At 38.5% G+C, this 25,359-nt stretch overlaps 1 protein-coding gene across 5 annotated transcripts in view; it reads left to right on the top strand.

Annotated features, from left to right (window-relative positions):
* The first annotated feature begins 4,964 nt into the window (after positions 1-4,964).
* Positions 4,965-25,359, top strand: part of uggt1 (UDP-glucose glycoprotein glucosyltransferase 1) — a 28,616-nt gene continuing 8,221 nt past the window's right edge. Inside the window, exons 1-33 of one of the 5 annotated variants that reach the window (XM_057334265.1) lie at positions 4,965-5,038; positions 5,833-5,965; positions 6,139-6,218; positions 6,318-6,448; positions 6,518-6,630; positions 6,730-6,904; positions 7,003-7,099; positions 7,192-7,273; positions 8,574-8,674; positions 9,854-9,953; positions 11,014-11,074; positions 12,216-12,307; positions 12,561-12,711; positions 12,793-12,912; positions 13,026-13,111; positions 13,311-13,446; positions 13,639-13,770; positions 14,066-14,230; positions 15,111-15,231; positions 15,734-15,832; positions 16,292-16,315; positions 17,158-17,252; positions 21,433-21,639; positions 21,784-21,915; positions 22,002-22,132; positions 22,660-22,755; positions 22,844-22,946; positions 23,062-23,141; positions 23,367-23,556; positions 23,857-24,015; positions 24,099-24,184; positions 24,274-24,358; positions 25,271-25,359. In XM_057334265.1, coding sequence (XP_057190248.1) covers positions 5,002-5,038; positions 5,833-5,965; positions 6,139-6,218; positions 6,318-6,448; positions 6,518-6,630; positions 6,730-6,904; positions 7,003-7,099; positions 7,192-7,273; positions 8,574-8,674; positions 9,854-9,953; positions 11,014-11,074; positions 12,216-12,307; positions 12,561-12,711; positions 12,793-12,912; positions 13,026-13,111; positions 13,311-13,446; positions 13,639-13,770; positions 14,066-14,230; positions 15,111-15,231; positions 15,734-15,832; positions 16,292-16,315; positions 17,158-17,252; positions 21,433-21,639; positions 21,784-21,915; positions 22,002-22,132; positions 22,660-22,755; positions 22,844-22,946; positions 23,062-23,141; positions 23,367-23,556; positions 23,857-24,015; positions 24,099-24,184; positions 24,274-24,358; positions 25,271-25,359 — 3,689 coding nt within the window. In that variant the 5' untranslated portion in view covers positions 4,965-5,001. Of the gene's footprint in view, positions 5,039-5,811; positions 5,966-6,138; positions 6,219-6,317; positions 6,449-6,517; positions 6,631-6,729; positions 6,905-7,002; positions 7,100-7,191; positions 7,274-8,573; positions 8,675-9,853; positions 9,954-11,013; positions 11,075-12,215; positions 12,308-12,560; positions 12,712-12,792; positions 12,913-13,025; positions 13,112-13,310; positions 13,447-13,638; positions 13,771-14,065; positions 14,231-15,110; positions 15,232-15,733; positions 15,833-16,291; positions 16,316-17,157; positions 17,253-21,432; positions 21,640-21,783; positions 21,916-22,001; positions 22,133-22,659; positions 22,756-22,843; positions 22,947-23,061; positions 23,142-23,366; positions 23,557-23,856; positions 24,016-24,098; positions 24,185-24,273; positions 24,359-25,270 lie in introns of all 5 variants that reach the window. The other 4 variants (XM_057334264.1, XM_057334263.1, XM_057334266.1 and 1 more) reach the window with 4 other exon arrangements.

Raw genomic sequence — 25,359 nt, 5'->3', positions numbered from 1 at the left:
TACTGTATAATATGAGAGAGCACACTGTAATAAAAAATGCTCACAAATAAATTCATCCTCACTAAAAAACACGTTACTGTCCCAGGTAAAAAAGTTCATGAAGTACACTTCCATAATGTCCTTAAAGTGCTCTATTTTCACACGTTAATTTTGTACTTGGTGATAGTTCACCCAAAAATGAAAATTCTTTCATCATTTACTCGTTACTCTTGTCATTTCAAAACTTTATGATTTTTTTCTTCCGCAGAACACAAAAGAAGACATTTTGAAGAAAGTTGGTAACCGAACAGCACTGGACCCTATTCACTCATAGGCTATCTCGTGGACACAAAACTAATGCAAGTGAATGGGGTCCAGTTATTAACATTTTTCAAAATATCTTATTTTGTGTTCTGCGGACGATGGAAAATCATACAGGTTTGAAATGACAAGAGGGCGAGTAAATGATGACAGAATTTTAATATACTATAAAATGTAGAGTTTTTTGGTACTCTTATTGATGGTGTGTCAAAATAGCACAGCTGAGAACACTTAGAAGTTTATCTAAAAAAGTATTAAAAACTAAGTGCAAATCACTAAGTACTTTTTGAAGTACAAAATTAGTGTGTGAAAATAGAGCACTTTAAGTACATTTAAGTGCATTACAGTGCACTTCTTCCATCTGTTGCAATAAATATTTTTAACTAGTAGTTAAATGCATTATTTTACCTCATGTCATGGCCCACTAAAAAGCTGTAGATTTGTTCACTTGGTATTTGTGTGGGATACAGAATACGATCGCAATGGATTTAGCTGTAAAGCACTTTACAGAAAGCTGAATTCTGCAAGCTCTACCCACCAGAATTACATCTGCAATGCATAACTGGATCATTTACGTAGTCCCACTACAGCTCAAGTCAAAAATGTCTTACTGTATATACTGTACATATACAAGTAAAGTGCCTTGATAAAAATATAGGCTTTAAATTTCCAGTCATAAACACTTCACCCTGCTTGCCTGCCAAGCGTGCAATGTGTCTCTGTAGTTATAATCAGAAGTTTTATCTTAATTCACTTACAGTACATCTATTTATTACAGCCACCGATATACTGTATAGCTCAAGGATTTATTTGAAACTCACTTTGGGCTTCAGTCCATCAACCTTACAAATCCTAAGCTTTTGCAGGGGACACAAAATCTCTATGACTTTGATGTTTGGCGCAATGGGTGATTCAAACATAGAACTGACAGCAAGCCCCAACCACACACATGCACAGCAGACATCAGCGCCTAAACCCGAGCCTACGCCACAGAAGAACGCTCTCGCTGATCATTACAAAACACCTCCTGGCACGGATATCAAGACGCTTCTTTGTCCCGCCGAATTGAAAGGCAGAGAAACAGCATATCAGCGACCATTATTGTGTGAAATGGATGGGGTAATCACTCAAGCTCCTCTGAGTTCTGCAGGGGTAATGAATTGCCTCGCTATGTCTCTTGGACAAGAGCCACACAGAGAATCGCTTGCACCCGCGGCCATTGTTCTGCCAGGACATAATAAGAATTCTAACTATGACAAATACTGTATATGGAGAGATGATGAAGTGGCCGAGGGAAGAATTAAAAGCTTTTTTAGAGCTCGGCACAATAAGTATTGAATCCGATGTGATGATGGACTACAATAAACTTTTGTTTTTCGCATGGACAATTAAACCATTGCCTCAGCAGGTTTTGGGGTTCTTTGAAACAAAAAGCCTAAACTGATCTGAATTTTTCAGAAGCAACAAGTGTAAATCCAAATACTATGTAACTGTAATCAGAATTGGGAGGCAGGTTTGCATTTAAATATTTAGGAAATTTAAGTCAGTGTCATGGAAACATGATGTCATGTAGTGTATCGTTTTTCTTCATCTCAAGATATTTTTTTATTTGTACTTAGCCCGATTGCTATATGCAAACAGGCAAGAACAGAAACACTTGTGAAATTCAAGGGTGAGTTCAACTCCGAAGTCACAAGATAAAGACATTAATTTTATAGATCGGATCGTTTTCTACAAGTTTACGGTCTTATATATTAAATTCAGATTTACATCACTCTGCAATACTATTTCTGTGAATTTGAAGTCGAAGTCTCGATGTCAGCTTCGAAGGACAAATTGCCTCCTAATCAGGGTAATTGTTTTTTATTGCTCGACACCTTTCGAAGCAGGCTGCTGGTTTTACAGCCCCTGTCGAGATAAAAGGTGAGCACTTCGGTGGAGAGGTTAACAGTCGACGATGGAGGAGAATTTGCCTCTTATATTTTTCCCCTTTTCTGTCCACTGGATAATGTGTAATGAAGGCACCTTGACCCCATAAAGCACCTATAGGGCTCTTTGTCCTCCTTGAAGTGCACTTCCACCTGCCACACTTGATCTACAGTTTAATTTGATCCTGGAGCATGCAATTTCTGGTGTGTGGTGCTCTACCCAAGAAAGGAAATGGAGGTGTGTACAGTATAAATACTCAGTTGAAATATCAGGCATGCCCTTGTCAGTATGAGTGTGGGCTGTAATAACCAAACAGATCCGGGGTGTCTGATCTTGAGCCATACAGAAAGGTTGTTTTGACATCTAACACACCAGTGGCCTTGAACTGTTTGACAGTGTTGAGGATAAAAGCAGCCGGTGGAACTGTTGTCATGCTGGCTAGAAGCAGTAAGCACAGCGAATCAAACAATAAAAGCGAGATAGTTTAGGCCTGCTATGGAGACATTACCCATGATGCCTTGCACTGATAGTAAAAATCTCCTCAGTTGAAGTTTACAATTTATACCTATAATTACATTCATACTTTACATTATATTCATAATGTGTTCATGCTGGGCTTTTTAAAATTACAAATACTACAAAATGCGAATTAAAATTGACATAAACTTGTTTGGTTATGCTACATTTTACAGTGTACTGTACAGTGCAACCTTCCAATATGGCTATTTAGATGCAACATTACTTAAAATTTAAGAAACTGAAAACAAGAATGAAAGACCTAAAGTTGCATTTTTAAATTTTTACTGAATAAAAAATAACCCCCCCAAATATTATGTGTCATTGTTTGATTGTTTTATTTGCCCTAGTCTTGTCCTCAGTCTGGTATTTTACATTTTTCATTACTATAAGCTCATGGAAAATCAAGGGGAAAGATGAACAGCCAGTGTCCATCTTTAGGTGCAACCAAATCACTCAGACCCTTTCCATAGACTGTGCACATAGGGGCTTGTAGCTTGAGTAAAGATGAGTTGCTGCTTCTCATTTCAAGACTAGTGTTCAATATCATATGAAAAGCTGTGGTAAAGAAAACTAAAAGACATTTATTGTGCACAATGCTGCTAATGATGGTTGATCAAAGGTGTGACTGTCATGTTTCGCTCCTGCTGACCATGTGTTCTTTATACAGGTCTTTCTGTTAGTGTTGTAGTCGAGACCACCAAAATCGAAACCAAGACAAGACCGAGACCAGAGGGTGTCGAGACCAAGACAAGACCAAGACTTTGAGGGGCTGAGACCAAGACAAGACCAAGACCAAGGCAGGCCGAGACCGAGTCGAGACCAAGACCAGCACTCCCAAAATGCATTCAAAAGATCCACAAAACACTAAAAAACACAATAAAATAATAATAGAAGTAACTTGGGTTATTTATTGTGCAGAAATTTATGTGTAGGATGTTTTATGTTCCATGTTTTATCACCCACCTACTGTTACATATTACAGTTTCTGTGCAGGTAAAAATTCCAACAACTAAACATTAAAGGGGTGATATGACAGGGCTAAAACGAATATTATGGTTTGTTTTAGATGTAATGCAATGTGTATACACTATTTAAGGTAGTGTAAGGCAAGTAGGGGTAAGGTGCCTTGCTCAAGGGCGGTCTTGGTCAAATCATACCACAAACTGATGTAGATTTGTGGGGGTGTGGTTACACGAGGCGTTTCAGGCAGGTCTGGGTGAGCATTCGCTTTTAGATAGAATGCATCTTTTGTTCCGGCACTTTAATTTTTGCAATTTTACGTGTGTAATACATGCATGGGCAACTTATCAGACAATGCACCAGCAATTTTGTGTAATTCCCACAGTTGTGGTCTTGACCGGTCTTGAAATAAAATCCCGAGACCACTAAGTCTGAGACCAAGACAAGACCGAGACCATCAAAAAATGGCCTTAAGACTGGTCTCGAGTACTACAACACTACTTTCTGTAAACACATTTTATAAATTTCAAGTGCACTGTTACTGTGACTTATAATTTATTGAATTAAATTAGGTTTTGTTTCATGAAATTAGTATAATGTCAGAGTCAGTTCATGGTCGATTGTTTTCAAATAATAGGGTTTTAAATAGCAGAAAATTAAATAATAGGAATTTGTGAGCCTGTATGTTTAGTGTGTTTTAGTTTCTGTAACTGATTACCATATATTTTGTATTTAATCTTTCTTCCTTTAGCGTTTTGCTGCTACCTAAATTGAACAAATATTTCACGTTAAGACACCAAACTGCCAAAATACAAACGGTAAAAGGAATGTTTAAAAATATTTTCAACGCAAGTAAAATAGCAACGTAACACAAAACTGTACAGAGGCAGCTGTATAACAATCACTAAGCGAAACGGCAGTATAACATTGTTATCTTATACAGTAGGTCTAAAGAGAAACATTTTAAACCAAATGCAGCATTTCAGTTTCCATTTTTCAATATAGTATGGAAGGCATTTGCGCTCTACTGTTGAGCCAAGATGGCGTCTCTGCCCAACATGCTGTCTAATAAAAATCCTGTGAAAAATATTGCCGCTGTCGTGATCTTACATTACATTCATCGCATTATTTATAAAATAACACAGCATATAATATTTTAACAAGATTTATTGAGACATAAATACTATAATATAGAGATTTTTTTTGTGTTTGGAGCATTATTTGTAAAAGGCATAAAGAATAGGTCCTACTTTTCACCCGTGAGGTGGGTGGACTAGGTATATCCGTCTAAACATGGCAACTCACGAAGGAGATTCAGAAGCCGGTGCTGGTATGGTGCTTTCTGAATTATTACGTCGTACTCTTGGTTACTCTTATACTGTGTATTTGTTCTCTACATCATTCACTTTGGAACTGTAACAGCATTTCTTGTAAAAATCGTGCCAGCTGTGCTGGCCAGAGTCAGGGAGGGTATAACATACTGTAAATGCAGTAAAAGGAAAAGTTAGCTCAATTAAATTGGAAATCCTCCGTTTGGATTAATTTCTGGACTGTTTTTAAATGGTATTTAACATAATTCAGTTGCATCTCATGTGCATAATCTCGTTATGATTCATAAATTGTGTGATTTGCCACATTTTTACGTTTTCATATTTAATGTGTCGGTTTAAGCCAGTGAAAAGTTGTCCTCATCCATGTATGCAAAATATGCGTTAAAATGATTTGTATTAAAGCCATGCAGGAAGTTAAAGGGAACCCGGAACTGTCGCTTGATTATACAGTACGATAGCAACGCATATGGTAGTTGATCATAATGTCCACGCTCAGCGCTCTGATTGGCTCAGACTCATTCCACCTCATGTTGTCATGTCGTCTAGCTGTCAAATGTATTGACAAACAGAAATTACGAGTAAACAATAAATGGTCTCTTTGTTCTATTTATGTCGAGAGAAGATTGTATGTCAAAACTTTGCCAAGTGATTACTTTATAAAACTTTATATTAAAACGCCCCACAGTTTGTTTAGCTTTCTTTTTCACATTTTTCAGAGTAAAAGCACGTTCACCTTACTTGCACTTGACTTGACTCCTCTTATCAATTAAAGATAGATTTGTGTCATGGTTAGGAGGAAAGATGTGGATGCTGTGTGCTGCACTGCTGGTTCTGAGCTCTGTCAGCTCTGTTGATGGAGACTCAAAAGCTGTTACCACAACACTGACCACTAAATGGCCCTCTACACCTCTCCTTCTGGAGGCTAGGTGAGCCATCCACATTTCATCACACAATTATAACAATTGGTTCAATTTACATCTTTTAATCTGAGACCCTGTTGAAAGTTAATTTAGTTGAGTTTAACAAATTAAACCGTATTGTAAAGTGTTATCAGAAGTGTTATATTGTCCCACTACATCGTTATGTTGTAATCCCACAGTGAATTCCTTGCTGAAGAGAGTCAGGACAAGTTCTGGGACTTTGTGGAAGCCAACCAAGATATTGAGAAGGATCATGATAGTAATGTTTGATCATATTCTTTGGCTTATTCTTTTGCTTATTATACATGCTTGGACTTGCCTGCTAACTTGTATTAAGAGATCTTTGTGTATATTTCAGACACAGATTTGGCTTACCATGAACTGATCCTGAAGAGGGCGAGTGCACTGCTGAGCCAAGTGCAGCTAAACCTGCTGAAGTTTGCTTTGTCTCTGAGGGCCTATTCATCCACCGTTCATTCTTTCCAGCAGGTCAGCACAACCTCTATAAATGCGGTATTTATCGCCTTGCGTTGTTTACTCAATACGTTCTTTTTGTAGATCGCATCTAATGAGCCTCCTCCACCCGGCTGTAAAGCTTTCTTCAATGTCCATGGACAAACAACTTGTAACACAGAAAGCCTTAAGGCCATGATAGATACTGCCTTAGAACGGTAATCGCACATCCTACTGTATGCTGTTGTTGATTAAAAATGCGTCCTTAAATACAGACAGCAGTTACTTGTAATTATTTATGCATGTGTTTATTTCAGGCCAAAACCACACCTGTTCAAAGGTGATCACAAATTTCCTTCAGCCAATCCAGATGCACCTGTTGTGATTCTTTATGCTGAGACGGGCACCAAAGAGTTCTCAACATTTCATCAACTGATGCTGGGCAAAGCCAACAAGGGCCTGATCACTTATGTTTTACGCCACTTTCTGGCAGTCAGTATATTTTACTCTAGAGAACAAAAACAAAGTCTTTTTTAAAGTTGTCTTGTTGTAACAGAGTAAACCTTACATCTTCTCTGTCATGCCTGCAGAACCCAAGCAAAAGTAAAGTGTATCTGTCTGGATATGGAGTGGAACTGGCCATCAAAAACCAAGAGTACAAAGCTAAAGATGATACACAAGTTCAGGGTAAGATATTGAAAGGTTTAAAAGAAAATTGGTATAAATCAAAGACATTTATTCTTATTATCAAATCATTTTTTTTCTTGAATCTTTTAAAGCAGGAACGGATGTGAATGCCACGGTAATAGGTGAAAACGATCCTGTGGATGAGGTTCAGGGTTTTTTGTTTGGCAAACTCAAGTAAGTCATTTGTACGTCCCTTTTTGTATAATTTGTACAGTGGCGTAACTTTGTTTTGAAAAGTGGTGGGGACAAAGACGACACAAGCAGTACTTTAATAAATTGTTTCTGTAATAAGTCGTTGGGAATACTCATGGGCGTCACAAGCGCGAAAAATGTAGGTGACTCCTCTAGAAAACCGCTTCAGTGGTGTAACGTTAGTGCGAAAGACGCATGACAAATAATATTGACACTGCCGTGAAGCAGGTTCGTATCCGCTGAACTCACTATTCTAAATTTTCACATCACATATCAGATCTGCTTCCATTTGTTTTTAAACTATATCATGTTTTCATCAATAGATCATTTAAAGCATGTTGTGCTTTATTATATGTAAGGATGGCTGTTGCCGTACATAATTAAACTAAAAATTAACGTAAAATTAATTTGTGATAAAATAAAAACTACGGAAACGAATGTGTGTTTTCCCCATGTTAAAAATTTGGTGTTTGACACAGATTACCTGTCGGTGGGTCAAGGATTGAGACGTTTGGGAACCCCCCAAACATTCAAGTATACAGGGGAAACAGATGGAAAAATAATATCTTTAAAAAAATCGTATTTTCACTTATTACTACGGGCATTGCCAGATAGGCTACAAATATACAACAAACTTTCTACATTTTGTTTTGAACTCATGAAACTACAAAGTTGTGACTTTTTCCATTTATTGGAGTTTTCTATCGAGTATCAAAATGTAATTAATCTTGCAATAGACGATAGCAACCGCATGTCGAGAACAATAAGGACGAATATATACAGTAGCACCAAAGTGCAATTAAGCGCAAAATGTTTGGTACATGTATGACTTGAACAGCCATTTTCAAATATTTTCATCATTTTATTAAAAATAAATACTTTTACAATCTGATATGTGATAGGGAAAAGGTTCAGCAAACAGCAGTCCCGAACCCACAACAACATGAAGTATGTAAACACATCTTTCACGCTCTACGCCACTGGAGCAGTCGATTTTCGTGTGCCTTTCTTACATTTTGTCTATTCCAATCTGAAACTGATGGGCGGAGTTAGTATAAATAGCTTCTGCTTACAAAGCGAGCTACTTGCACGGTAAATAGACGCTCCGTATTTTTAATTTCTTCCTGTAAGTGGTGGGGACAAAATTGACTTTGGCAAAAAGTGATGGGGACATGTCCCACCCGTCCACCTGCAAATTACGCCTATGCATTTGTATGAAATTATATAAACGTTGAAGATTAAAGGCGAATAACACATAAGTGATTTTTTGCATGTTTACCAGGACTATTTATCCTGAACTAAAGGAACAACTAAAGGAGCTTCGTAAGCATTTGATTGAGAGCACCAATGAGATGGCCCCTCTTAAAGTCTGGCAGATGCAAGGTGGGTGATGCTATAGTGCTTGCCATTATGTGTAATACTTGCTTATTGGTTATAATCAAACAATACATAGTTATAGTAACAGCTGTGATGCATAACACCTGTTTATTATGTAAAATTAATATTGCAAAGCAAATTGGGCAACATTTTGTTATGCCAGCGAAAAAAATTACATTTCAGGTGGACACACACACACACACACACACACACAAAAACCACACCAAAAAAATCTAACCTCAGGAGTGACATAAAGTCATCCAACAGCAATGTGAAAGACTGAAAGCATGACAAGACAAATGAAAACTTCGAGATTATCACATAAAAAAATACTTTTTGGACTTTTTCTGAATACGTGTAGAAATATAACGGTTGTATTGTTTAAAATTGAATATGAACTTGTTTTCTTTGCAGTATTTGAGAAAATACAAAACATCTTTTCTGTTATTTTGACCTGTTTCTCCAGTTTTCATTTCCTGCAAATAGAAACAATATTATAATTTGAAATTTGGTATAAATATTGTTAGTATTATGTAAATATTGTTAGTAGTTCACTGAATGAAACAAACATGATCATTTTACCTTGGCCTATCCTGTAAAGAGTACATTTTAAAATCCAAAAAACGTTTTTTTTAAACGGTCTCTTAATTTTTTCCACAGCTGTACTGTATTTAGACATATTCTAGTGGACCTTTGCTGTGACTGTACTCCCAGTAATCCACAGCCTATCATCTCTTATTACTTAAACCCATGCTTTAAGATCCTTGAAACTCAATTATTATATTACCTATCATCTAGTTCACTGCTCATTCTGACTGTGTCCAAATGGACCGTTCCCATGTTGTTAATTAGCTGTGGATCTACCGGCCTTGTGTAGTTGTCAAACACAAGTCCCTCCGGCTCAGAGCTCATTACTGCTCTATCAAGGTAAAACCATCAGAGACCAGTCGCATCAGGCAAAACCTCTGAGCCAACACATGCAGTCACAGCTGAATGCGCTAGTTTGATCCCATTGGTACTGAAATGGTGTTTTTCAACACATCAGATTCATTTTATGTAGATTAAGCAAGTCTGTCAGGGCATATGGGATATTTAGAGTGTATGTTGAATGTTGAACACACACACAGATATGAGTTTGAAGAACACAACTTGACATGTCATATGTTCTCTATCCTCCTCCCTCAGATCTCAGCTTTCAGACTGCCGCCCGTATCCTTGCAGCTCCTTCTGTAGATGCTCTCAACGTCATGAGGGATTTGAGTCAAAACTTCCCCACCAAAGCCAGGTAAACAAGCATCAAAAACGTACTAATCTCTTCTATAGCATCCTAGAAATGTTTGTGTTTTTTCTGTCACTTTTGTCACATTGACCAAGAAGCCACATATACACTAAATCTCTTTGGTCATAAATAGGGTTTTGTTGTTCATATGACAAACTTCAGGACACCAGCAATAAAGTGTCATATGATAAAAGCTACAACTTAAAAGAACTAATCTTACATGTTGCTGTGCGTAGCCCCGCCCACTGTGAATTCTTCTCATTACTGTATATTAAACATCAAATGTGTCCTGATGGACTATTATGTGATGTCACACTTGCGTATTGTGTTTGGTTTGGAAAGACAAATGATATCTATGAAACCTGTGCCTCATTAAAACACAAGTGTAGCACATGTCCTAACCAAGTGTGAAGTGACGTGTTGGTTTTGCGTAGTTTGCACTTTTTCGCAGTTTCAGGAGTCTTTCGGGTCTCTGTGTTTATTCATTATTTGATCGTTGGCTCTGTAGCTGTAAGTGCTTTTTCGATTACAATTCCTGGCAGCGGAACGCTTAAGCAATCAGATTGTTATTGGTCCTGCTTATATTTAGTCTTCATTCGTGTTTGCCCGTGATAAATGTTAGTCGAGATGTTCTGGAAGGAAAAGAGATTTAACCATCCTCTGAGGTTTAATTGACACTTTAAGGAGGAAAAAGTGACCCATCAGCGGTTATGATGAAAACAATTTGCTCCATTTGGCCCGGACAGCAGTCACAGCTGGGTTTTTGGCAAATGTATTATAAATGTGTCTCCCACAGTAAAAAGCAATTTCGTTAAAGTGATCCTGAACATTAACTACAGCTCCAGCTCATTGAATGTGAAGTTGATGTATATAGTATATGCTTTTATGTATTAATAACTGGTTTATGTTGCAATCAAAGGTTTATATCTGTGTGTATACTTGCACAACATCAGTAATGGCATCTGTATGTAGTTAAACAGCTGTGATTGAGGCAGTCAGTTCAGTCCTTTTCAGGTCATTATAGTTGGCTTTGTATTTTTTAATATAACACATTTTCTCTTTTCAGGTCTTTAACAAAGACGGTGGTGAATTCAGAGATTCGTAGAGAGATTGAGGAAAATCAAAAGGTGAGAGACACTATTGACGCTATTGATATTCTTGTATTCCACTTAATGTGTTTCTCAAAGATGTGGCACCAGCAGTATTGTCCTTTGACTATGCTACGTCCTACCAACGTTGTCAAAACACAGAGCCACAGAGTCTTTGTTTTGCCTCATGATTCATACGTTAAACTCAAAAGTTCACCCAAAAAAAGGAAATATATTTTCAAAACCACATCTCAGTGGTTTTATGTTACCAACGTTCTTCAAAATATTATCTTTTGTGTTTGGAAGAAGGAAAATCATACAGTTTTGGAATGACATTGGGGTGAATAAATGGTGAAAGAATTGTCATCTTTGGGTGCACTTACATCTAGAATTGGGTGTCAAACAGTCCTGCGGAGTTCAGGTCCAACCATCCAAAATCTAACAAGCTTTAGTCGCAGGTTCAAGTGTGTTTGTTTAGGATTGGAGCTGAACGCTGCAGGAATGTGGCATTTCTTGGCTGGAACTTGACACCTATGGTCTAAAAGGAAATGACGTCATTGACAAATACCTGTTTTGGTTGTGTAAGTTAATGGAACAGAGAATAGTCTCTCTGTTTCTTTTCCTCTCATCTGGATTCGAACATACGTTAGCGCTTTTTCATAGCCGAAAAGGGAATGGATGGTTTAATTCCGCCGATGTGGTTTATAAGTGCGTTTATTCATTGCTTCGGTCATTTCCTTTCTGTGATTAAAGCGGTTTCTTGCGTGCTGTAATGAGGACGTGTAACGAGGCTGCTCCTCATTCCTCACTGTAATTGTGTGCTGGGAAACATGACGAATAGAGGCTCTTTAAGATTCTCTAACAAGCTCCCTCGCTCTAATGCATGTGCCTTTACCCAATAACAAACGTGAGTGCGGGGATAAAAGCGTGACTTTATACTCTGCTTTCCTGTGGCTCAGTGGTTAGAGCATGGCGCTAGCAACGCCAAGGGCATGGGTTCGATCCCAGGGATTGCACATACTTAGAAACAAATGTATAGTATAATGCAATATATTGCGTATACGTTCTTTCTGTAATGTGCTTCATCTAGAGATTAGCAGCCCACAGAGCTTTGGTGGTTATATTAAGTTAATAGAGAGTTTGCTGTACCTAACTTGTCTTACTGTTCCATCTCTTGTAGTATTTTAAGGGCACATTGGGCCTCCAGCCTGGTGACTCAGCTCTTTTTATCAATGGACTTAGTATTGACCTGGATGTGCAGGACATCTTCAGGTGAGCTGCCGATTTTAATTTGTTCGTCTAATTAAGAGGTTTGTTTCATTGATTGGTGGCACAGATAACTAATCTATTAAACATATCGGAAACACAACTATGTCGATGTCTTTGAGAGCCGTGGCTTAGAGCACATGCTGTGTGACAGTGTTAAAAAAAAAAGAAGATATGTTGATTACCCATGTAAAACAAAAAAGCGGTTACAACATATATATATACTGTATATTAAATGAGGTCATTTCTGTCTCTGCAGCATCTTTGATATGTTAAGGAACGAGGCGAGAGTCATGGAGGGTTTACGCAGTCTGCAAATAGACACCCCGTATATCCACGACATCCTGAAACTTAACGTCCAGCCATCAGATTCGGACTACGGCGTGGACATCCGCAGCCCTGCTGTTAACGTGAGCCGCGTGTTTTGCACATCTATCTGATTTCTGAGTTCGAGAACCGGTCTTATGTCCTGCTTTCTGTTGCCCCTCTAGTGGGTTAATAACCTGGAGACAGATGGACGGTATATGTCCTGGCCGTCGAATGTACAGGAGCTACTCCGGCCCACCTTTCCTGGAGTCATTCGTCAGATCCGCAAGAACTTTCACAATTTGGTGAGAGGCTCGATTGCTGTGTTTTTCCCCGTTTCTTCAGTAGATCTTCAACTTCACAAAGCTTACATAGTTATGAAGTTTAACTTTACAGCGTTCATGTGTCGTTCTGACAGGTGATGATCGTGGACCCGACACATGTGAACACGGCTGAGCTGATCAGCGTGGCTGAGATGTTTTACAGCAACAACATCCCACTCAGGTCGGTCTGAAAATAAACTGTTATTACAGAAACATCATTTATAGTTGTGGATGTCTCCACTTTTCTGTAAAAAAACGATTTATCAGACTGAAGGATTTTTATATACTGTACATTCTCCGAATATGTTATAGGCCTAAAGTGGTCTCTCTCTTCGGGGCATTGTGTTACAAGTGAATGAATGTGTTTCTGTCCTGCGCAGAATTGGACTGGTGTTTGTGGTGAATGATTCTGATGATGTTGATGGGACGCAGGATGCTGGTGTGGCCCTGCTGAGAGCTTTCAACTACATTGCCAGTGATGTGGATAACCAGATGGCATTCGATGCCGTTGTATCAGTAAGCCAATGAAATCAGTGCTTCATACAGCTCATTGGAGAAATGTTTAGGGATGTTTACTGATAGCAGTTTTATATCTGAAAGTTGCCAGGTCGGTGTGGTAGGCGTTCTTCATGCAGTTCGGCCTAACTTGGGTTGCGCAACTAGATGTCTGTTTAGGACTGTGAGGTGAATATATCTCTTGTCTTGTAGATGCTGAACAGAGTTCCCAGTGGAGGCCGGTTGAAGGTGGAGAATGTGGTGGATGTGATGAAAAAGAGATATCCCTACATAGAGATCAGCAGCATCCTGGGGCCTGACTCTGCCTATGACAACAACAGAAAAGTGAGCGTTATTCCAGTAACTGTTTGAATAAATATTTTAGCAGTACTTCATTTCAAAGACATTGTCAAGAGGGATTATATTATCTTCATCCTTTCTCTTTTTCTTACGCATGCACGCACAGACAGACAGACAGATGCTCATATAGATTATTTAAATGAGAGTTGACACTCTAGGTTTAAATGGGTTTTTTGTTCATTTGGTATTATGTGCGAGCGACAAATTTTTTTCGATCAGCACAACCTTTGCTCCCAATAACTGTAACTCTTATTGAGGTCATATCTCTGTGTCTCCGCAGGAGGGGAAAGCATATTACGAGCAGACCGGTGTTGGCCCTCTGCCCGTGGTCTTATATAATGGAATGCCTTTACAACGTGAGCAATTAGACCCCGATGAGCTGGAGACGGTCGTCATGCACAAGATCCTCGAAACCACAAGCTTTTTTCAGCGTGCAGTGTACCTGGTGAGAATGACCTTTTTTTATTTTGACCTTACCTCTTTGTGACAAAACACCAATTACTGTTCACCATTTAAAATTGTGACTAGTTTTTACAAAACAAAAAGCAATATTGGGGTAACTTCAGCCAAAACAAAATATACAAACTGAAAAACGGAGCTTTTTTCATTGTTTCATTCGCAGTTACATATACTGTTTAATTAAATATAAGGCGTGCATATCACTAATGGTTATTTTACTGCCTCAAAACAATGTATGCAGATACTAACTAATATGGTAGAATATATGATTTTCTCCAACTTTTTACCCAAGATTTTTGTCACAAAAATATTTGAAAACCCTCATCAAAATAAGTTAAAGGGATAGTTCTCCCCAAAGTGAAAATGACTCACTCTCTAGTTGTTCCAAACCTGTTTGAATTTATTTGTTTAGTTAAACACAGAAAACGATATTTGGACAAATGCTTGTAACCAACAGCTCTTAGACCCCATTGACTACCATAGTAGGAAAAATGACAATGGTAGTCAAAAGTGTCCCAGAACTGTTTGCTGTCCTACATTCTTCAAAATATCTTCTTTTGTGTACAACAGAAAAAAAATGATAAAGAAATATTTCCTACTATGGTAGTCAAAGCGATCCAAGAACTGTTTGGTGTAAGCATTCTTCCAAATATCTTTCTCTGTGTTCATCAGAACAAAGACAGATTTGGAACAAATAACAGAATTTTTATTTTTGGGTGAACCGTCCCTTTAATTCAAAATCTAAAATGTAATATTCCATTTGTAATGCAAAAGAGATAATGTCGTTCGTAAGGTACAGTTTAGGGTTACTTATTGTCTTTTGAAATGTGATGGACCATGTCTATTTTTCCTTATGGTCTGTTCAGGGTGAACTAAACAGTGATCATGATATGGTGGACTTTATCATGAATCAACCCAACGTGGTCCCACGAATCAATTCCAGAATCCTGACCACCAGCAGGAACTATTTGGATCTCTCCGCCACCAGTGAGTTCGCACCAAACGTCCGACTCAATTCATAACAAAATGTTCTATTTTGTTGCATCATAAATAGCTTCCTGTAAATGAGCTAGTTTGAGATGAGGCATGCACACACTCTAGGGCTCTAGGGAATGGATATGCCTCATTTTGAATTCTGTGCTAAATGTCTTGTTTGTTCACGAAAGCTCATTTATTTACAAAGACGCACAAACGAGACTGCGGCAATGATATTCACAAAGTACTTTGTTTTTGCAGGGAATATGAAGCTGAATTTTAATAGCTTTTGAATAGCATGTTTGCAGTCTTCCAGAAAGCTGAGAAAAAGACCCATTTCAGTTTGAACACAAAAAGCACTCCAAGTTCAGAAATAGCTGCATACAAAACAATTTTGTTTGGATTCAATTATGAATGTGAATGTACCTTCAATCGAGAACAAAGCGTGACCTTGTTTCCGTATTCTCCCCAGCCACCCGAAGAAAATAAAACGTTCTCCTCTCTTTTGTTGCAGACAATCATTTTATCGATGAATATGCTCGGTTTCTCTTCCTGGACACCAAAGACAAGAACGCAGCAGTGGCCAACAGCATGAATTACATGACAAAGAAAGGTAAGGTGATAGTTGTCAGCGATCTCCATGAGAAGCAGTCTCTTCTGTTATTTAGGAAATACCCCAAAATAAACATTTATTATCTTGAATCACCTCTTATGTGAGGAGAAATTGAGACAGTGCTGGTTTTTTCCATACAGTTTAAGTGAATGGAGACTGAAGTTTATGAGCTTTGAAAAGCCTATCAGTATTATAAAAGTATTATAAAAGACAGACTATCTTTTTTGATGACTTTAACTTCAGTCCCCTTTAATTGTAAATGCATGGAAAAGAATTCATCTTGTGTTTTACGAAAGAAGGAAACAAGACTTTGGAAGAGCATGAGTGTGAGTAAATGACATAATGTATATTTGGTGAACTTCTCATTCTTTTCCTTTAATAATTCTATGAATCATCGAAATGGTCAGTGCATTACTGAATTTATCTTACTTCATTTCTTTTCTTGAATGCTGTTTTCAGGAATGGCATCCAGGGATACTTCTGGTAAATGCATTGAGCTGTTATACTCACCTAACTGACAGCCCGCTTTCCATAGAACTCATCTAAACACATACTACTGATGTAAAAATATTGTTGGAAATTTCTGTATTGCCATCTTTAACATGAAGCTCCAAAGGAATGTTCTCAGTATGTATGAATGGACGAAAAGCTATAGTGAAACAGTAAGAGACAAGCATAGCAGATTTTGTTAGCAACGCGCAACCAGAAGATCACCCGCTTCTGAAAAATACTATAAACATCTTTACAACTCAAATACTGCATTGTTTTTCTTTAAAGTGCCTCGACGGAATTTCCTCTGTAGCCTGCCTTGCTGTTTGTACTGTAAAGATGTTTTTCGTCTGTTTTTACAAACTGAGGAAAATCTAAATGATTTTCTTCTGCTAAACAACAGCATGCCACAGATGTTGTCGATAGACATTTTAAATTGTGAGTAATCCAGACTATTTGTTTAAACACTTCGATAGTTTGTTGAAGTTTAAAGATGAAATCTATTGTTGTTGTTTTTTTGTTTTGTTTTACTAAGTGAAGAAGTTTACCGAGTATTGATCCAAGCGCAGCAGTACATTTGTCAGCTGTCAGAACTGCCAGCGTGTGATGGATGAGAGAGAATCTCTGTTTCTTACACACGTTTACAGGTCGAAATTGCCTGTCTGTCTGTTTGTGCCGCTCGGGCACTTCAGATCTGGCTCACCTTTTGACTGTTCAAGCTCGAGACGAACAAGAGAAGCTTTTTAACTCACATCATTTCACTCACCTGTTCAGACTGCATGAGGAAAGCGCATGTCATTTCCTTCAGCCCACGTCTGTTCTTCTCTGACTTGCAGATGATGGCATCATCCGTCCTGTGACTTTCTGGGTGGTGGGTGACTTCGACCAGCCCTCGGGAAGGCAGCTGCTGTACGATGCCATACGACACATGGTAGGCCAGTTCTGTTGATGTTAGCCATAACGGATAAAACTTTATACAGCTTACAAAACCTTTTTGCCAAGATTAAAGGGATAGTTCACCCAAAAATGAAATTTCTGTCATAAATTACTCAACTTCAAGTTGTTCCAAATCTGTATAAATTTCTTTGTTCTGATAAATTCAGAGAAAGATATTTGGAACAATTCTTTCTAGTATGGTGGTCAATGGTGCCACAGAAATCTCAGTTGCTAACATTCTTCCAAATATTATTCTTTGTGTTCAACCAAACAAAGAAATTTAATCAGGTTTGGGACAACTTGAGGGTGAGTCATTAGAAATCAGACACCCCACCTTTAATTTCATTAAGGGCGCTTTCTCACCTTTAGTTTGGTTCATTTGGTCCGGACCAATTAAAAAAATGATACATTGTAGCATTTTTCAGCGGTATTGGTTCCTTTTCACACTACAATGATTGCTTTGGTCCGAACCAGTTGAAACGAACCAAAATGCAGTCACGTGACAACCTCCACATCACTCGTTGGCGAGAACGTATTTCCTAAACTGCTTTTTCAAACTAAATAAACTCACCGTCAACATCTCGTGTCAGATGTGGTAACGTTAGCCCTGTCAACTCTGCTAGCATCAGTCGCATCATTGTTAGCGGCGATGGCGATCTCAACAACATCCACCGGATCAACGTCCAGTTTTGTCCCAAGTATATTATCGAGGTCATCGTACCAGGGGAACTTGTACATCCCGCACTTGGATGTACTGCTGGCGGAGTTTCTTTACCTTAACCCGCTCCAGGGTTCATTTGAAAGCGTACGCTTATTTGGTCTGCTTTTGGTGCGCACTCGAGTGCGATTTCTGCATTCACACCTGCCCAAACGAACCGCACCAAGAACAAAAACGAACTCTAGTGCGATTCAACCGTACTAAATGTGTCAGGTGAGAAAGCACTCCAAGTGTATAAATGTTCAAACAAATTTGTTTTCGCTGTGACGTTTGGCTTTCTAGCTAAACATCTGCTGTGAGATTATGAGGTAAAAGTTTTGGTGAGAAAAAAGTTAGCATGACAAAACAAATTAGATAAAAAATAGAGTAAACTGTAAATCTCAGACTTTTTTAAACATGCATATTTCAATTCTTTAAAAGTGTGTAATATTTTAGGAGAATCTATTGACAGAAATGCAATATAATATACAGAACTATGTCTTCAGAGGTGTATAAAGACCTTACATAATGAAGCGTTATGTTATTATTTCCTTAGAGTGAGCTGTTTCAATCTACATACAGTACACCGCGGGTCCCTTTGCATGGAATTCGCAGTGTTGTTTCTACAGTAGCCCTAAACGGACACACTGCTCTACAGAGCACGTTTCGTAAATACACTGAAAAAAATTTGGAGTGAAGTTTACTTGAAAAAAACTAGGAAACAATTTTCACTCAGGAAATGTTAGTACATTTATCAGAACCGTCTAAGTAAAGGCTAAACACATGTCGAATTAGTTTTTAATAGAAATTCCCCAAGTATTTCTCAAGTAAATTTTACTCATCGTTTGTTTGTAAATTTTATTTAAGTAATGCTTCTAAATATACTTAATATTTCTTTACATTACAAGAGTCCTAGTTATCTTTTCCTCCATAATCTTTACTTGTTTGTTTTTTGTAAATATTACTTGAAATCTTATGAGGTATTACTATGTGGTAAGTTAAATGTATCTGAACTTCAAAAACGCTGACAGGCATTTCACAAAAATACTTTTATTCAGAGTTTGAATTCAAATATTTAACAGCTTATTTAAAAAACAGAGAAACAAATAAAACAAGTTAATCAAATAAAACAATTCAGATCCATTAAACCACCTTCACATTTCCTCTGGCATCAGAGTCCAACCCGTTAACGTTAAGTTAACTTACCTGTGGAACAGATGAACATGGATGTTAATGCCACAATTAGATTATTTGTCATTTACAATTCAAATGAACTTATTGACCTTAATGCATTGAACATAGACTAACGTTATAACAATTTTTAAATGTTAGAACAAATTAGTTCAAGATCCACCATTCTATCTGTAACAACAACGCCAGTTCAGAGCTAGCTAAGGCAGAGTTAGCTACGGCTAAGTTAACACTCACATACAGCAGGCTACAGCAAGTTTATCAATATCATATTGGTTATATACGGAGCTTAAACTTGATTTAAATTGATGAATATGCATTACACGCAAGTTATTTGTCTAAGTTACGTAATGTTAGACATGCGAGACTTGGCACTTATCAAACTGAACACTGTCAACATATTAATAGCTCAACTTAGCAACACATTAATTCTATTATCCATGTGCATAATTGTCACGGAGAGGCCCCGTGACTACATGAACCATGCACACTGATTCATTCTCACATACATTTACATACATATACATTAACACAGTCTGTTTGCTGGTACTGACCTGTGTAATATTGTAAGGAGATGTTGAATATTGTATGTTTAAATGTGAATTGTTTGGAGTGTAATGAAAGTGTATATTGTGTTCATGTTTGGCAAGTAGTTATAGCATTAGCGTTTGCAGGTTTTGAGTTTATGTATGGCATTATCCACCATTATTCATTATTCATTCATTCAATCATTTAGTCATTCAATTCAATCATTTAGTCATTCAATTCATTTGTTTTCTTACCTGCTAAATGGTACAGTCCAGGGGGCGTGGCCTTGGGTTGAAAATGGCTGCTAGATGCAGCATGGTCTCGAGTGCAGTGGTGTGCTAGTCAGTGGTATGCTAGTCAGTGTGGACTCACAGTTTGATCGCATGGTTGGGGCGATTGCCTCCATGTTAATTTACAGCTCATAAATGCTTACTCCAGGTATGGGTTTGCAAATATGTTTCTTTTATTTTATTTTACTTTGAAGTTTTTTTGCACGTGTTTGTTTTGTTTTCATCTGGGATTCTTGCACTGCTTGGATTAAAGCCTACTTTGAAACGGGACTTACTTTGTCTTGGACATTCTTATGCCTCCAGCTGCCCGAGCTATCGCTCACAATAATAAAAAACAACCGCGTTTGCAAACGTTGTCCAGAAATGTTAGCAATACCGAGACTCAATAACAAGAACTCGAACTCAAACAAACCAGCGAAAATAAAGTTTATTAACGTAACACTATACTGCAAATGTTACTACATGAATTAAAAATAAAACATTTAGGGGTGGTTTCCCGGACAGGGATTAGTTTAAATCAGGACTAGGCCTTAGTTAAATTGGGATATTTAAGTTGTTTTAAAAAACATACCTTACAAAAAACATCACTGGTGTGCATCTCGAAACAAAACAATGGCAATGATCTTTTTTAAGATATGTCAGTGTAAGTTGTTTTCGATCAAGACACCTTTAACTTTTAAGATAGTCTGGGACTAGTCTTGAGCCCTGTCTGGGAAACCGCCCCATAATGACTTAACCATAGTTTAATACCCTCAGGCGCTGAAACATGTTCCGTTGGGCAAGCTTTCCTGAGGCTCTGCGCGCCATTTGTAATGTCTGAAGTGCGCATGTGCAGCAGTTATATGGCTGTGTGGAGTATATCTTACTTGCGTTCATCAGTTTTATACATCGCTTAATTTAATGACAAAACACCAAGTTAATATTACTTGGCATTTTCATTTAAATGTACTTATGTATTAGAGCACAAATAATTACAAAAGAACCTCAAGTATCACATTGAATTAAATGCAACCTTTTAAAGTAGAAAGACAAAATACAACTTGCTTGTATAACATACTCAAGTAATGCTAGCTTTATTTACAAACTCAAAAAATCATTTTTTACAGTGTATGTTTTCTCCTTTGGCAAAAAAAAGAAAATGCGGCAACATATTTGTCCTGTGTCAGCTTCCGTAGTGCTTCAAAAAGGAGGTGGGAGGGGTGGAGTGAGCTGTTGGTTGCAACCTCACTGCTAGATGGCGTTAAAATGTCCACAGTGCTCCTTTAAAGAGTGTTATTTTAGACCTTAGTCATTTTTTTCATACATCATTACTATTGGTCACCTTTTCCTGAAAAGTAGCGGTTTTACGAGACACAGGGTTTCTGTCCAACAAGGACATTATGTAAACTTATGGACATTGAAAAGCCTTGAAAATGTAAAACCTTTAAATGTGTGACAAAGCGTAAAAACGTTTGTTTTATTGTCTTCAGAAAACCAGTAATAATGTCCGTTTGGGAGTGATCAATAACCCCAGCGAGAGCCCATCTAATGAGAACAGTCTGATAGCTCGCGCCATCTGGTCAGCCATGCAGACACAAACCTCCAACAACGCCAAGAACTTCATCACCAAAATGGCTAAAGACGAAACTGCACAGGCTCTGTATGCAGGGAGTGACATTGCAGAGTTTGCTGTTGGGGTAAAATAAGCATTTCTGTGATTTTCTTTTTTTTACAGTTGTGATGGATCGTTTGCTCTAGGTTATGTAACTGTTGCTCTTGCTAATTCTGCGGAATTTAATATAGAGCCAATTCAGCCATATTCCTTTCTCTCTCTCCTGCAGGGCATGGATGTTCCTCTGTTTAAGAGTGCGTATGAATCTCCTAAAGTGGACTTCCTGTTGGCTCACTCCGTCTTTTGCCGGGACGTCCTCAAGTTGCAGAAGGGTCAAAGAGCTGTGATCAGCAACGGCCGGGTAAGTTGGACAATCATCAGATTGTATCTGCTTGCACATGATATTGTGAGTTCTTCTCATCCGGCTTCCTGTTTTTTTTTCTGCAGATCATTGGTCCACTGGAGAAAGGGGAGATCTTTAACCAAGATGATTTCCTGCTTCTAGAAAGCATCATCCTGAAGACGTCAGGGGAGAGGATCAAGGGCAAAATTCATCAGCTGGGCATGGTAGAGGACAGGTATGATAGATACGTGCAATTAAAAATCTCTCCGAAATGACATGTTCCTGTAGCTCAGTTGACCTTGCAAAGACACGCCCCCCATCACTACGTCCGACAAGTTTTCGGTACGAGCCAAGGCGTTCCCAGCTTTACAAAGGATTGTGATGTATTGCATTATCCTCACTTGTCCCCTCGGCAGTAATTACTTCGTCTTAATGATGTGTGTCAATCTGCCTTACAGACGGAGAAGTAATAAATGTTGCGTTTCATGTGTATTAACTGGAAGAGCAGACCGAGGCGGTGATGTCCACGTTCATTACCCTCTCAGTAAAGTTTTAGAGGGCAGATTATTGGAGTGTTGGCTGTAATAGAGGAGGCAGCTTTTGTCTTTATCAGAACTTGAATCAGGCCTTTGAACAAACTTTAGAACACGCTCTAACTGATGCCTGCTCATTTGGGCGGTTTTGATTTTTTGTAATAGTTTGGATAAGTAAGAAGGCCGGCCTTGTTCAGTCTGCCCCAACTTTGTATCTGTGTAATTTCAGAGCTAGTGATTTGGTCATGAAGGTGGATTCCCTGCTCTCCTCCCAGCCCAAAGTTGAAGCAAGGATGGAACACACCTTTGCAGAAGACAAATACAGGTACATCACTTCCTCTGAATCATTAGGAGTCCGAACATTCCTAATATTCACTCCGAGTCGAATACAACCTCTCTGTTCCTGTTAACAGTGCAATGAAGATCAGGCCAAAGGAACAGGAAGTGTACTTCGATGTGGTTGCTATAGTGGATCCAGTGACCAGAGGTGCTCAGAAACTGGCACCTTTCCTCCTGGTGAGCACACCTGCATTTGGCTCGTAGAGTTAGTCATCAGTCACTCTGGATTTGTCGGCTCTGTGTTTGCACCTTTGACCCATGTCACTTCCTGTTTCTCATTGTGCTCGCTCAGGTCCTGAAGCAGCTGGTCAATGTCAACCTGCGAGTGTTCATGAACTGCCAGTCCAAGCTCTCTGACCTCCCGCTGAAAAGGTTAATGGCTAGAAACCCTGTCCATCGCTCACATGCTTCATCACAGGGTCACTTTCAGATTTGATCTTAAATCATTTATTGTGATTTTTAATACAAAAATATTAGTTTCAAGCACTTTTGAAGTCATTGATTAGTCTTGAAAAGTATTTTTTTTCTTTGTTTATTAATTTTTTTTTGCAAGATTTGTTTTCAGATAAAATGACATCATTATTTATCTCTTCCTAGTTTCTACCGATATGTCTTGGAGCCAGAGATCTCCTTTTCGGCAGACAGCAGCTTTGCTCCAGGTCCGATGGCTAAATTCCTGGACATGCCTCAGTCGCCCCTGTTCACTCTCAACCTTAACACCCCCGAGAGCTGGATGGTTGAGTCTGTCCATACTCGCTATGATCTGGATAACATCTACCTAGAAGAGGTAAGCATGCTTTACTTCACAGACACGCACTCTCAATCTCAAGAGATACAGACGTGCTCAAATTTGTTGGTACCACTCCACAATTTTCTCTGAAATAACTTGAAAGTGACAAAAGTAATTGGCATCCACCATTGTTTATTCCATATTTAATAGAAATCAGACATTGCTTTTGATTTTTCTATTCAACATAATATTGTAAAAGTGAAAGTCATGGACAAAAATGATGCGACCCCTAACCTAATATTTTGTTGCACAAGCTTTAGAGGCAAATTTTTTATTTAAAATGAAATCTTCCATTAGGTGGACAGTGTTGTGGCCGCCGAGTACGAGCTTGAACATTTATTACTGGAGGGTCACTGTTTTGACGTAACGACGGGTCAGCCGCCCCGCGGGCTGGAGTTCACATTGGGCACTGCTTCTGACCCAGTTATAGTTGACACCATCGTCATGGCCAACCTGGTGAGTGGACGTCACATACATCACAAAAAATATAATTGCCTGTGTAGTCCAGGAGTTGACTGTCCCTTATGTGTCTTTTACAGGGTTATTTCCAGCTGAAAGCAAACCCAGGAGCCTGGATCCTCCGACTACGAAAAGGCCGGTCGGATGATATCTACAAAATCTACAGGTAACCTATTAGGGCTTGTCAGAAGTTTCTCTTTATATGTCCCTCTGTTGGTTTTCTGGTCAGTTGGCTTCATTTTTTCTCTTCGGCAGTCATGATGGCACAGACTCCCCAGCCGAAGCTGAGGATTTAATCATCGTCCTTAACAACTTCAAAAGCAAGATCATTAAAGTGAAAGTAAGTTATTTTCGTGTGAAACTTTTTGTCTCTGTAATGTGCTGATTCTTTCTACTTCTGCACACACAACTGCAGCATCTTTATGTTTCCTGTGCATACTGTTTATGTGTGACAGACTGTCAGATTTATGTAGTCGTGTGGGTTCTTGTCCATTGTGTGTTCTGGTGCTGCCTGCAGAGCTGTGGGTGGATTTAAAATGTGGATGTTTGTGTATATATATCTTTCGTTTTGACACTTTTCACCTGTAGATACACAGCATGGGCTGTAGGGAACGTGTGTGTTTAGGAGACAGAAAATGTAGAGAGGTTTGGATTATTGTTTTCTTGTCAAAACTTGGCAGATGTGATTTTGCCATATGGGCAACACTGTCACCAGGGTCTGAAATTAACATATGCGTCACCTACCGGTGGCTGGGGAATTGAGAGAATTTACTAGCCGTAAATGTGGCGCTTGTGAAGAAACGTTCAATTATGTTGTCGTGGTTCCTGTGACAAAAGAATTGCTTAGCTTATTCATATTAGCGGCAAAATTGCATGTCAACGGAAATGAAAAAGCAAGACTTAAACTAAATGTACTTGCATTGCAATTTGAAACATTTGTTACTCTATTATTGCAAAGAAGTTGCAGACTAGCCAGTTCGTATTTACGTGCCAAAGTCGATATGTGAGTGTTTATTTAAAGCTGAATGTGTAAAAATACAAAGACAGTTATACGTAATCTAATAATACGCTCATTTTCTAAAGAAGTCGAAGCACCACAGAGCCAAAGTTCTTAAAACATTGTTTTGCCAGTTTTAGCATCCCAGACAACCCATATATAGCAAATGATCTGGTTTGGGACACTTGGCTTACAGAGGGTAGCGTTAGATCTTTGAGACACGATCTGCTATACCGTATGTTTAAATGTGTTCAGGTGCAGAAAAAGCCTGACATGATGAACGAGGAGCTTCTGAGTGATGATACTCATGAGAACGACTCTGGATTCTGGACGTCTCTAACCAG

The sequence above is a fragment of the Triplophysa rosa genome, linkage group LG5 (assembly GCF_024868665.1).
Source record: "Triplophysa rosa linkage group LG5, Trosa_1v2, whole genome shotgun sequence".
Taxonomy (NCBI): Eukaryota; Metazoa; Chordata; class Actinopteri; order Cypriniformes; family Nemacheilidae; genus Triplophysa; species Triplophysa rosa.
The sequence above is the reverse complement of the archived record's forward strand: the minus strand, read 5'-3'. Positions and strand labels throughout refer to the sequence as shown.